Source organism: Chenopodium quinoa, unplaced genomic scaffold, assembly GCF_001683475.1.
Source record: "Chenopodium quinoa cultivar QQ74 unplaced genomic scaffold, ASM168347v1, whole genome shotgun sequence".
NCBI lineage: Eukaryota > Viridiplantae > Streptophyta > Magnoliopsida > Caryophyllales > Amaranthaceae > Chenopodium > Chenopodium quinoa.
In genome coordinates this window covers 783380-795994 of record NW_018744362.1, presented here as the reverse complement: position 1 = coordinate 795994, position 12615 = coordinate 783380, and the positions used below count along the sequence as shown (strand labels likewise).

At 35.6% G+C, this 12615-nt stretch overlaps 1 protein-coding gene across 1 annotated transcript; it reads right to left on the bottom strand.

The window, feature by feature from the left end:
- Nucleotides 1–2464: 2464 nt before the first annotated feature.
- LOC110696382 (adenylate kinase 1, chloroplastic-like) lies at nt 2465–12266 on the bottom strand. Its single transcript, XM_021873670.1, has 4 exons — nt 11756–12266; nt 4547–4687; nt 3550–3822; nt 2465–2910 (listed from the first exon to the last, which is right to left on the bottom strand). Exons 1-4 carry the CDS (start codon nt 12041–12043, stop codon nt 2767–2769), a joined length of 846 nt encoding a protein of 281 aa, XP_021729362.1. The 5' UTR covers nt 12044–12266; the 3' UTR covers nt 2465–2766.
- Nucleotides 12267–12615: the final 349 nt, after the last annotated feature.

Below are 12615 nucleotides of genomic sequence, written 5' to 3'. Positions count from 1 at the left end.
CATTTATTTCATGCTAGAGTAGTTTATTTCAAGGGTTTGGGAATCCGTGTTTATACAATGAATCATGATTAATGTTTTTAATATTTTGATTGTTAATTTCTCTAATTGATAGTGTTTTATTGTTAATCTTGCAACCTGATCAATTGTTTGATTAATTTATGTTAATAAGAGTTTGAATCGAAAGATCTTACTTTTAGAGGCTTCCCTACAATTAGCAATTCTGATTATGTTAGCGACCGAACTACATATGTTGAATTGAGAGCGTTAAGACCCGATCGTAGGCTTAGCAATTGCTCTAGATTATTGATTGATTGACTTGTTATTGATATTTGATAGATTTAGAACTATAAACATGGTGAACCATAACCCTAGGTCTTTTTATTAATTATTTTATCCCTCTTTTAATTTAGACTATTTTTCTATCCCAATTTCGTGACATAGTTTAGTTTTTCCATACCTTAGAAGTTAGATTGAATAACCATCTCTCTGTGGATTCGACCCTACTTACCCTACTACATTGTTAGTTGGTTTTGTTAGGAATTTATTTTTGACAGGTGTACGACAACCTATCAAGCATCGACACCAGGTGGCATCATCCAACCCCTGTAAATGCATGAGGTTGGTGTAAGCCATGAGGTGATCTTCCGAGTTGGAGGTACCGTCATAGGTACCTACCAACACATTTTTAACCTTGACTGACTGTGCCGCCTCGGTTATTTCCTGGGTGAACGCAGAAGGTTGTTCACCCAAGCGGAGCAGACGAAGCTGCTAGTCCAGTGGCTGGACATTGATGTATGCCACCTGACCTCCGAAGAGGACTGGTTGCATGAAATGAGGAGAATACGGACCGTAAACCAGAGGTGGTACATACGATGCATTCCCAATCATCTGAGGGCCAGAATACGGTATTGCCGCCTGTATGGCTCTCATGCAAGGAAAGCACATTCCCTGCAGATGTGTTCTTGAAGCTGTCTGGAAAGCTTGATGTAGAAGCTGACTCAAACAGCTGCTCATTCCTCTTGCGGGTGATGATCTCCCGGGCGTCAAGAGTTGATTTTTTGTTTCCCACCGGCTGTTGAGTCCGGCAGGGATTGTTGGTATTCCTGTAAGGCAGAAGAATCTTGGACCAATCAATGGTCCCGGCTGCCATCTCCTTTGGATGAGGAGTTGGCTGCCGATCTCTGACTGATTTCCCCTTCTCCAGAGGAGTCTTTCTTGTCGACTGACCCTGCTTGGGCATGCCCGGCTGTTCGTGATAAGATCTTTAATTTCACCCTTGAAACTTGTCATGAATTTCATGAGTTCGTCTCGAGTGACAGGAGCTGATCCACTAGCCATATGGGTTTCCCCTACTAGCTGTCCAGGGGGTTGATTTGTACCCGCCTGGCTGGCACCCCGCTCCAGAGTGTCTCTGGGCCGGACGCGTTTGGTTATCAGAGAGCCATCACTGGCTATGTAGGTTTCGACCTGAGGATCATCATCCTCCTGGTCAGTAAAAACTTCCGGTTCGTCTACCGGACGCTCAGGAGAGTTACGTCACAAAGTCTGGCCAGGCGTGAGCTACACCTGCAAAACAACGGAGACTCCGGGTGGTTGGAGCTCCGCCTCCGACGATCAAGTTAGTAACTTGAATAGGAGTAGAAAAGGTGCGGAAATTTAGGTGGGTATCTGCTCGGATTCCAAGCTCAAGATGTCTCTTTCGAAGAGTAAAATGTGTATTAAATGGTAAAAACGTGTCTCCAAATGAAGGAAATCTCCCTATTTATAGGGTCCTCGAGAATTGTGCCCTTGATTATGTCATCAAGCCCTAATCATTGGTGGGCTGCACCGCATTGCGGCTTTCTCGAGATTTGGGCCATGAAGGCCGCCTTTTTCCCCATTTCTTTGGGATGACACGTGTCAAACAGGGGTTGGTCCATTTTGGATTAATCCTAGGGTGACACGTGTCACGCTCTGAATGGACCACACGTCAGGGTAAAATTACCCCAAACAAATTTTAATAATTTGGCCTTATTATTTCAATTTCTTATATACATTACATTTGTATATTTCATATTAATTGCCTCATACTTTTAATATTATATCACAAATTAATTATGGAAAAAAATTATTATTGGGGTGCGATACACGGGCACTGATCTAGTTACAGACTATATGTGATGTCAAAATATTCAAAAAGTTTATAAAATATTAAAGATTCAGCGTCTTTGACAAAATTTCCGGTGTAAGCTTCATTGATATTTTAGGCACCCAATGATGAAGTTGATCCTGTTTTGGCTACTATTCATGCTGTCATATTGTTATATGGACCCTTGTTAAAAATCTATGTTGTTGAGGCAAACTTTGCCCCTTTTTTTCGGGTGCCTACTCACCACGTCAACAGTTCAACACTCCAAACTGCCAATTCCCTTGGAAACAGTGCACATCAAGACCAAATAAGAACGTAAGCATTACAAAACAGTACTCAACAAAGACAATTATAATCAATCAAAACTAACAATCATTATTTAACGCAACACTCAATAATCATAACAATTACATACCCATTCTTGCAACGGACCTGAAGAAAAAATGATTGGCTATGTAACAATGCTTGTCTAACTCTTTCACCTTTAAGGTACAGGAACTTTCCAGGCATCCGCCATGATCACATTGCACGTATGAGTTACTTATTGCAACTAATTAAATTCTGTTACCACTAACAAAATTGTTTGGCATGCTTCAAGAACATGCAAAAAATAACAAACTTTCATGGTAGGGAAAAAATCATGCTGCGGCAGAGAGCTTTTCTTCATGCTCATCAAGATTAAGAGCTTCCAGCAACTTAGGCCAGGATTCTGGGATGCCCCCAGGGAGGTCAAATTCCAATAATTTGGCACGATTGCGATAAAACTCTTCTAGTGGCTGACTCTGCAATCATATTTCAAATGCTATTATGTCAGATAGGTAGATTTATCATATTCAAAGAGGATGACAAAAAAAGGTACATACGAGAGAAAAGGAAGGCAAATGCTATAAAATATCATGTCCTACTGAGAAATCCTATTTGAGGCCAAGGCAGTTATAATTAATCCCTAGTTTCATATTTTCTAATTCCCTAATACCCCATTCATTCCTCTTTCTATAATACAAGTTTGAGTAACAAGCCTGAAATCCTTTCTGCTCTGATAAACCAGCTTGATCATCCCAGACTTCAGTTCATTTACAAAAATACTAGACCAACTTGCTATTGGAAGATGAGTATTAGACAAGGATTTTTACATGGGAAAAAAAGAAAGTTATGCTCTTGGCAGTAAATTATAGCCACAGCCAGATTCTTCAATAATTTATATAATTTGAAAGTTATAAGAAGCACTCTTCAACTATTCTTTAACAATTCTGTTCACAAAAGATAAAACTAAGAGAAAGTAAATAACAAAAGCATGCTAATCAGAAAGAAAGAAAAAATTACTATTACTCCCTCAGTTTTTGCTAGATAACGCTTCATATATGATGAAACTATCGATAAAAACCTTAAGAAATTCAACAAACTATGATTGTAGTAATTACCTTTTCACTGTATACAAGAAGTCTTTCTTTCACAACTGCTTCAGTATCATCAGCTCGGGTGATCAGTTTGGAAGCACACTGCAAAGGGGGCATCAGTGGAGCCATACTTATGTCAGGCATTCCATTCTCACCCTTGATATTAATAGAGGCGACATTAAAGTTTTTACCACACTGGCCACAGATCCTTCTACCAAGACATTTCTCTATTAAAGCTTTCTCAGGTAATCTCAAATTAACCACCAAATCTATATCAGCAACTCCTTCCAATATTTCCTGAAATCAGAACCAAGGTGTGAGCAGACCCCAAGGAAAAAAACAAAAATAATAATACATGATACTCATTCTAATATGCAAAACAAAGAGGCATCAAACAAATTTTCACAACTACAAAAGTAGAATAAGGTCACTTGAGAATAAATATTTAAGAAAACTAGATCATGTACAAAGCTAATACAATATGCTACAAGGGGTTACAAATACAATTATACAGCTACTCTATAATACTAGAACCATTTACGGTATTGCATAAACCAAAAAAAAAAAAAAAAAAAAATTAAACCTTTATAGTGGTATACAATGTTTACCTCTCAAGAAGTAGATTGTGAATAAAGTTAGTACAATATGCTACAAGGAGATACAGATACAGATACAACTACGCAGCTATTCTATAATACAAGAACCAATGAAGGTATTGCAACCCAAAAAAAATCAAACTTTTAGAGTGGTTTACATCTCAAGACAATACATCATAGAATTTAACAATATATCGAAATTTAAAAACCTACATAATGAAGTAGGATGTTTTGTTTAAACTAAAGAGAGCAACAAAAATCTGATAACATGTGAGGAACAGAAATAATTAAATAAATAAATATAGCATTTGAAAAAAACTAAAGCTTGGCATTGTAACTCAAATAGGAAACAAATTAACCCACATGTTTATATCTGATACAATATTGTATAAAAAGGTTTGCTCCAACAATAAAAAGAAACTTACTGCTTGTCTAATAGTACGTGGAAATCCGTCAAGAATGAAACCTGATTCACCTCTTGTTTCTCCAGTCTCAAGCCTCTTTGATAACAGAGAAATTATTATTTCATCGGATACTAGTTTACCTTGGTTGACACTTTCAGCAAGCTGGAAGTCAGAATGAACAAAATATAAATGTTAGGAAGACGAAAAGCCTGGGCGTTTTTTTTTTTTGGGGGGGGGGGGGGGGGCGCTATACGTAGTCATTAATAGTCAATTGTTGTGTGTCTATAATAGAATACGGTTTATATATATATTTGATGGGGGATGTAGCTAAGTGATGGTAACTCTCCATAGCAGGTGCTTAATTTAACAAACCAATTTTTATTGAGTAATTGTAACATATCAAATTACAGAAGTACATCAAAAATAACTATCTTGCAATAGCAGAGAGTAGTACACCCATGATATGAAATAAAGCATTTAATTATTCCTTTAAAACAAATCATATGGTTTTTGGTTTCAGACTTTTAAGCCTATTATGGCAGATACGTAAAAAGTCAAACCTGATATAAAGTGATAGGTTGAGAAAGTGAATTCTTCAAACACCCACCACCACCCTTTTTACCCTTTTTATATTCCATCTCCTCTCAATTTCCCTCTGCTTACAACACCTAAAGTTGTTGGATTTAGTGGCATACATTTTCCTCCTCCTCCTCCTCCTCTTCTCCCTCCCCCTTAATCCCTTTGTCCATGGTCTCCCCTCTATTGTGGAGAAAATGGGTATGGTTGCTGAACTTTTGGTTTACAACATGCAACTTAAATTTTTCAATGTTTTCAGTATATACGCCTAAATTTTTCGATTTATTCACAATATACGCGCAACTTTTTCAAATTGACCATATGGCACTCAATTTTACAAAAACACATCACATACCCTTAATGGACAATGGACAATTAACTTTGTTAGCTATAGCCCATAATCAATCCATAAATCTCTAACTATCCCCACAAATCCCTAGTTAAACTGCTAGAGCTGTTCCTAGACCTCCAAATGGTGATCACTTATGCATGTAAGAAGCATGGCAAGGGCAGTAAAATCAACTAATGATGCAAGGGCAAGGGAGTCATTAATATTAATAATTCTGTTAAAGAGTTTGGTATAGAGAGAGAAGAATCTGTTAGCAAGTTGTTAGCAGGCTAAGTGTATTTAAGGGAGGATATTCTATTCATCTATTGTAATAATCAAGATAAAACATTGTTAAGCTTTTGCTTAGTTGGAGAGCTCCTTTCCACTCGAATGAAAGGGTGTATTGAGAAGATTACACTCATCAATCAATACTAACTATTCCCCCCTCTTTCTTTATTTGTTGTATTGTAGCCTAAATATGCTTCCAGGTGACCTGAATCCTAGCATAAACCACTAATCCGTCCCCTAATCTTTCTCCTTCCCTTCGCTCCCATCTCTCTCCACATGACCACTACCACTATACCAATCACATACGCCCAGAATCGCCACTACTGTTATAAATCATTATCTCCCTCTGCTGTTGAAAGAGAACCACGATATGCTTCCAATTCTCGAATTCTCTTCAATTTCACCACTTCAAATGTTACTTCTCTCCTGCTCAATTGCAATTTCTCCGATTATCTTCTATGTTTTTGGATCACCATGACTGCCACCATGATGCCGCCACTTCTCGCTGACAATTGGCTAGAATCTGCCAAGTAACAACCAACCAAACACGATGCCGATTTAAAAAATAAAAACACCAAAATCATATCTCTTCTCCCGAAAATTTCTCTATGCATTGCCTGTTCATCCTCCATGTTGTATACCCTCTCAATGGAACCACCACCAACCTTATCCTTCCCCAATCCATTGAGCAATTGTTATCCTTCCCCAATGCATTGTGTGATTGTTATAGGTGTTGTCATTGATGAATTGATAGAGACTTTGAAGGGATTTTTGAGAAATTAAGGCTTTGGTAATGTAGATCTGAGGACTACCGGATAAGATGTTCCTACCATGGTCGTTTTTAGCAAGAGGAAAGATAAAGTGGGGTTGAATGGAGAGAGAGAGAGAGAGAGAGAGAGAGAGAGAGAGAGAGAGAGAGAAAGGGGGGGGGGAAGGAAGGAATGGAATATAGGGTAAGGAGTAAAGAGGGAAAGATGAAAGACGCCATGGAAACTGTTAGAATTTTTGAAATGGTGGCATCCTTGATTGATAAACTCTATTGCAGGGTTTAGTGGGTAAGATATAAATTGAATTTTGATTTAACATTTCAAGATTTATGTTTGAAACTTTGAATTCATTTATGCTCTGTTTGGATTTGATTTCATTTCAAATTCTGGAATTGGGCTAATTCCATTGTTTGGAGAGCCAAGAATTTGAAATGATAGGATTAGTTCAAATTCTAAGGTAATCATAAATAGCTTATAAAAGATTAAATGGAAATGACAAATAATAACCAATCATTTTAATTCCATGAGGTCCCTGCTCTCATACATTGATTGTTTCTTCCTTCTAAAAGATAGTATTTGCAATTTGTGCTCTTTCTCTCTCTTCAATCTCTCATTCTACTCTACTAATCTCTTTCCTTCATAACCACCATCATAACTCCACCACCTCGATGACATTAGTTTTAGCAACCACCACCACAACATCAATGTCTGCCGCCGTCGCATTCAAGCCACCAATCTTCCACTATAACCGACGCACTTTAATCGGAGGAATTTGAGGGATGATACCTCAAAATAGATGTACATACAAAATCTCAATTGGATTTGGTACCTTGTTTTAAAAAAAATAGATAAATAAATAAATAAATTATTTTGGGATTCTAAATATAGGGTTCATCACTTTTTCAAAAAAAATTAATCAAAATGTTCATATTTTGCTATATTGGAATTGAACTTCCATGATTTTACCAAACAACATAGAGAAACATTATATGAAATTAAAATTCTATGGTGTTCCAAACAGTATAATTCCCCGCATTGAAATGAAGAATTTGAAATGAAATGTTGATTCTCAAACACTGCCTTTAAAGGTTTTGTTAACTTATTTTTGACTTCTAATTAAGAGAGTTTGGATGTTAAAGGAGAAAGGATATTGGAGTTTAAGGCGTTATGCTAAAGTGGATGTGATTGATGGGGAAATATTAGTGAAAAAAATAAGTGTTAGAAGGGATAAGAGATGTATTAACGTCATTAAGTGTTAGGTCCTGTTCACTTCACCTTAAAAAATAAAACTACCTCCATTTTTATTTAGTTGACATCATTCTCTTTTCACGCTTGTCAAAGCACTATTTTAAAAATTAATATCTTTAATTTTCGACATTGTAAAAATATAAAAAGTGGATATCTAAAACTCTTTTATAAAATTTGCAAACAATTGCTACTGTCTTATGATCAGTATTCACAATTCGCCGTTGAAAATGAATAGTGAACTGCCTTTTTTGCCATTGCAAACAATGCAATGAGTTGGCTTCCATGGTTCCACCTGCTGCTTTCTTTTGCTCTCTTCATCTCTATCTTCCATTGAAGCATACGCTTGGTTTTTCTCACTTCCATTAAAACAAATTTCCCTCATTTTCGCTTCTTTGACTATGTCTTTGGGCATAGCTCAAATCCAATCCCAAAAACCCATTTTTATTACTTTTTTTTTTTAACCCCTTTCTTCTTTGTTGTTGCTATTTCGGAAGGATTTCAGATTGACAACTCTCAATGAAAAGCACTTATCTTTCCTATTAAACCCAATTCCCAATTTCTTTGATTATTCAGGAAAAATTAAAAAAAAAAAAAGCGATGAGTGGCAAATTCCTAAAAACCAGATTTTATATTCATGTCTTAACCCTAGATTCCTCTTTTATTTTTCTCAATTATCGAGCTGTTAATTCAAAGTATTATCAAATTGGATGCAAAATAGAGCTACCCATTTCGTCGATTTTCTTAAAAATGATATGGTTTACTTTGGGGGATTTGAGAGGAGATTAAGATCAAGGTGATTAAATTTTTTTCAATTGGAAGCAAAATCGAGGTGCCCATTTCTTTAAACCTTATACCGTCGAACAATTACAGGTACGTTTCTCATAAAGTTGAAACAAGAGTTGAAACAAGCGATCGGGCTCGTGAAATCCAATGAGAAGAGGCTCATAACATAATCCTTCCTCGACTTATTGACACAAAACAAACTCCCAGCTTATTTCTTTCAAGCTTATACTTAAACGTTCGTGAGCCCTCCCCGGTCTCACTCACTTCTTAGAAAGCGGTAGCTACAACAGCTATTCCTTTCTTTAATATACAGTTTTTGAGGACTTGCCTCAATTTCATAGATTTAGGTGTATTTTTTTTTCTATATTTTTAGATTCCATCAAACCCTAACCCTAATTTCCGATTTTCCCCAAATAAAAGCCTTTTTTGTGTTTGAATTTAGAGGAAAACAACTGATTTTTACGGTGATTTTAAGAATCCTAAATTTGGATTGATTTGTTGCTTGATTTGATTTGGATTGATTTGGGGTTTTCATTGTTGTTGCATTGAAGTTGACAAAATTTCCAGATTTGTGCTTTTTTTGTTAGATTCTTATCTTTCCACAATTGAAATTCCTCTCAAACCTTTTTAACTATCATTTGCTACTATTCAAGATGCATATTGTCAAGGAAATTAATTCTCTTAACTGATCAAATCAATCATTTTTTTTATCTAGCCCCATTTTCTCAATTTTACACAGTTTCCTCCCGCTCTAAATCTTGTTCTCCTTTTCTGGGTGTCCTTAGTTGATTGTTAGGGATCAAACCGCCATAGTTAATCATGTTTGCGAGTATTTTCGGCAAACCCAAGGAGGGTATGTTCTTATGAAATTTTAGTGTCCGTTTAAATTAATTAATTTTATTTATGCTGAATTTTTAATTTTTTTTTTCACTTTCGATCTCTTGCAATGAATGAATCTATGCAGTGTTTTTCTTCTATTGATTGATGAGATGAGTATTGGACTTTGGTATTTTACTGCTGAATTATATGATGCTATTTATTGGATTAATATCAAGTTTACTGAGATTTTATTGCTATTTACTGTTCATATATGTTCGTTGATTTTCTGAGGATGTGAATGAATTTACAAGTTTTCTGTAAGAAGAAATTGTTTGTTCCAATTGTCATCGTGTTGGCATTGATTTGATGTGATTGAGTTGGATGTCTAGAGATAGTGTACTTATGTGAGTTGTATTTTAAGCGGAGTTAATCCATTCTCTAAAGAACAAGGCGCGGGGCTGTTAGAGAGGAATGTAACTGTTTAGATGGGATGTTCTGTTATGGTCTTTTTTGATTTTTTATAGGGAACTTATAAAGTTGAGCAACATTTATGAATTTAGAACCAAGTTGATTTATAAGTTTTTGTAAACAATTTTGTTAATGAGGCAGCTAATTCTCATTTTAAGCTATGCTTGATTTCTATGTCAGTTCTGGGAAAAAATAAAGCCTGAACATATCATCATATTTAGGCTCAGCTACCTCTTTTTTTCAATGTGAACAATTCAGCCAGTGATTTCTAATTTCTTAATTTGCTTTTAAATGCTTTTTAAATAAATTCTATTTTATTATACGGTGCATATATAGAGATTGTGCTTGTTTTTGTCGATTGTAGGATACCATGACTATTGTTTGGGGATGGATAGGATATATTCTGTTTAGAAATAGGTTTATATAAGAATGGAATGGTCTAAGAACTTCATCTCTTCTTATATTACTAAAGTGAAAACTGTTACAGTGGAGAGTGGAGAGTGGAGAGTGGAGAGAGGAGATAGAAAATTGCAACTACATGCAGAGAACAATGAGCAAGGAAGGATAGAGGGGTAGAGGCCACCTAAGAACATTATATCTCTTTTTTTTTTTTTTTTTTGTTTATACCCAAGAACCTGGTGGACTTGTTTGGAATAAGGAACTACAATAATACAATATATAGACATTGGTTGCTTATCTCTTATTTACTTGGACTTTATGGAACTCCAGTTCTGAGCTCTTTATATTATACCTTGTCCATGAGAACAGCTGGGATTGTTTTTTGGATAATAATCTGTGGCATTAATTTCCATGAAAGTGTAAATTCTATATATAAGAAATTAGGTTCTATTTTTTAATAGATATCTTGATTTGAACTTGAAGTGGTTGGCATTGGTTGGTTTTGGGTTGGTTGAGGTGGTTTAATGGGTAGGTGAAGTCGGGGATGGGGTAACTAGTTGGCAGCAATGTGGTTTGGCTGCAAGGTATCTAGAGTTTTGCGAACCTGCAGGGTAGAAGGGTGGTGTCAATGATGAGGTGACAGGCTGACAGCAGGGTGGTTGGCAGCCTGGATTGAGTTAGAGGTGGGGAGGCTAGGGTTGGGTTGTAGAATTGTTTTATACACTCGGGTACACGGTGCACCCAAGAGTAGTTTTTGCTCATTTAGATGATTATTGCTCATTTAATCATCAAATGAACAAACACATACCGTACACTTGGGTGCGTATAACAATCTCTCGTTGGGTAGGCCATTGAGCAGTCGGGTGGTATTGTAGGTCTTGGCGGTGGTCAATGTCAAATGAGCCATTATATTATAATGAAACGCTTGGGCAGTGGGGAATTATTGTAGAAAGGAGTGGAGGAAACAATAAGGCAAAGGAAATGGGAAAATTAAAATGACCCAAAAACTGGATTCCCAAATCTTGTGAGTAAAAAATGACCCAAACCAATAATGCAAAAAGCTTGTATCCAATCAAGTAACTCCCTTTGCTCCAAGCAGCCAAATAAACCCATTTTGTATATTCCAAATAGATAGATTGTTAATAATCACTCAAAAAATAAAATGCAATTTCTGTATTTTCATAATCATTTGCAAATGATTCTTTTGCTAATGAAAACAATTAAACTGATTAAATGGACTTTAAATTGTACAAAAATTACAGACTAAGAGCCCAAATTCTATTTCTGTACAAGAGTAAAATTAAAATTCCATACTAATTCCGAAAACCCATGAAAACTACCTATGAATTCACTAAATTTTTATTAACATAACCCTAATCCTACATCATCAAATCGATTCAGTTAGCGAAGCATATCATCAATTCCATCCGAAAATGCACGAAAAGCACAAATTTACAACTCAAAAAATAAAAATTGTTTCAATATCACATTGATTTCGAGATTCAATATCAAATCAGGTAGAATGAAATATAAATTAAGGGAGAAAAAGTGGACCTGATGAGAAAGAGGGCCATTGGAAGAGAGCTCATGTCTGACGAGGTCACCTGTGGCGATATGAGGGACGCCGAGGAGACTAGAAAGGCGACTAGCATATGTTCCTTTTCCGACGCCAGGACAACCCAAGAACACCCACTGCACGTTTCTGGAGCTCAGATCTGACCCAGATGACGGAGAGGATGAGGCGGAGGCGGAGGCGGAAGCGGATGTCGTAATCATGGCCTTCCAAATAGAGGGGAAGGTGGATGACCTTGAATGGTTAGCAAGGCGAGTAATGGCGGCCATTGTTGAGGTGAGTGAGAGAGAATGAAGGTGAGAATGGTGGGAAGAGAAAAGGGTAATGGCGCGTCCTTTTCTCCTAGTCCTGGATTTTACAGGTTAATGTGTACCTGCTATTTTTGGAATTGTTGAGGAAGTTTTGGGATATGTACTTGGTGTTGAGGAATATTATTTGATAAACGAATTTTTTTATTTTTTTTATTTTTAATCGGTCTATGGTCCTAGGTGAGAATTAATCCAAGTATCTCCTATTTCGTATAATTTTAAGGGAAGCTCTAATCACTTGAGATATTCTTCACTCTCGTTTAAAAAAATACTTAATATTAAATTATTATAATAATAATTTATATTTAATAATTAAAATAAATAATTAATATTTAATAATTATAATAAATATTTAATAATTATAATAAATATTTAATAATTATAATAAATATTTAATATTTAATAATAACAATAATAAATAATTAATAATAATAATAAATAATTAATATTTAATAATTATAATAATAAGTAATATAGGAATTATAATAATAATATTAAGAATAATAAATATTTAAAAATAATAATAATAAATA

Coding starts and splice junctions, on each gene's coding strand:
- LOC110696382 (XM_021873670.1), bottom strand. CDS start 12,043: ATGGCCGCCATTACTCGCCTTGCTAACCATTCAAGGTCATCCACCTTC. Junction 4,688..11,755: donor ATGGCCCTCTTTCTCATCAG/GTCCACTTTTTC, acceptor TCTGACTTCCAG/CTTGCTGAAAGTGTCAACCA. Junction 3,823..4,546: donor CACGTACTATTAGACAAGCA/GTAAGTTTCTTT, acceptor TTCTGATTTCAG/GAAATATTGGAAGGAGTTGC.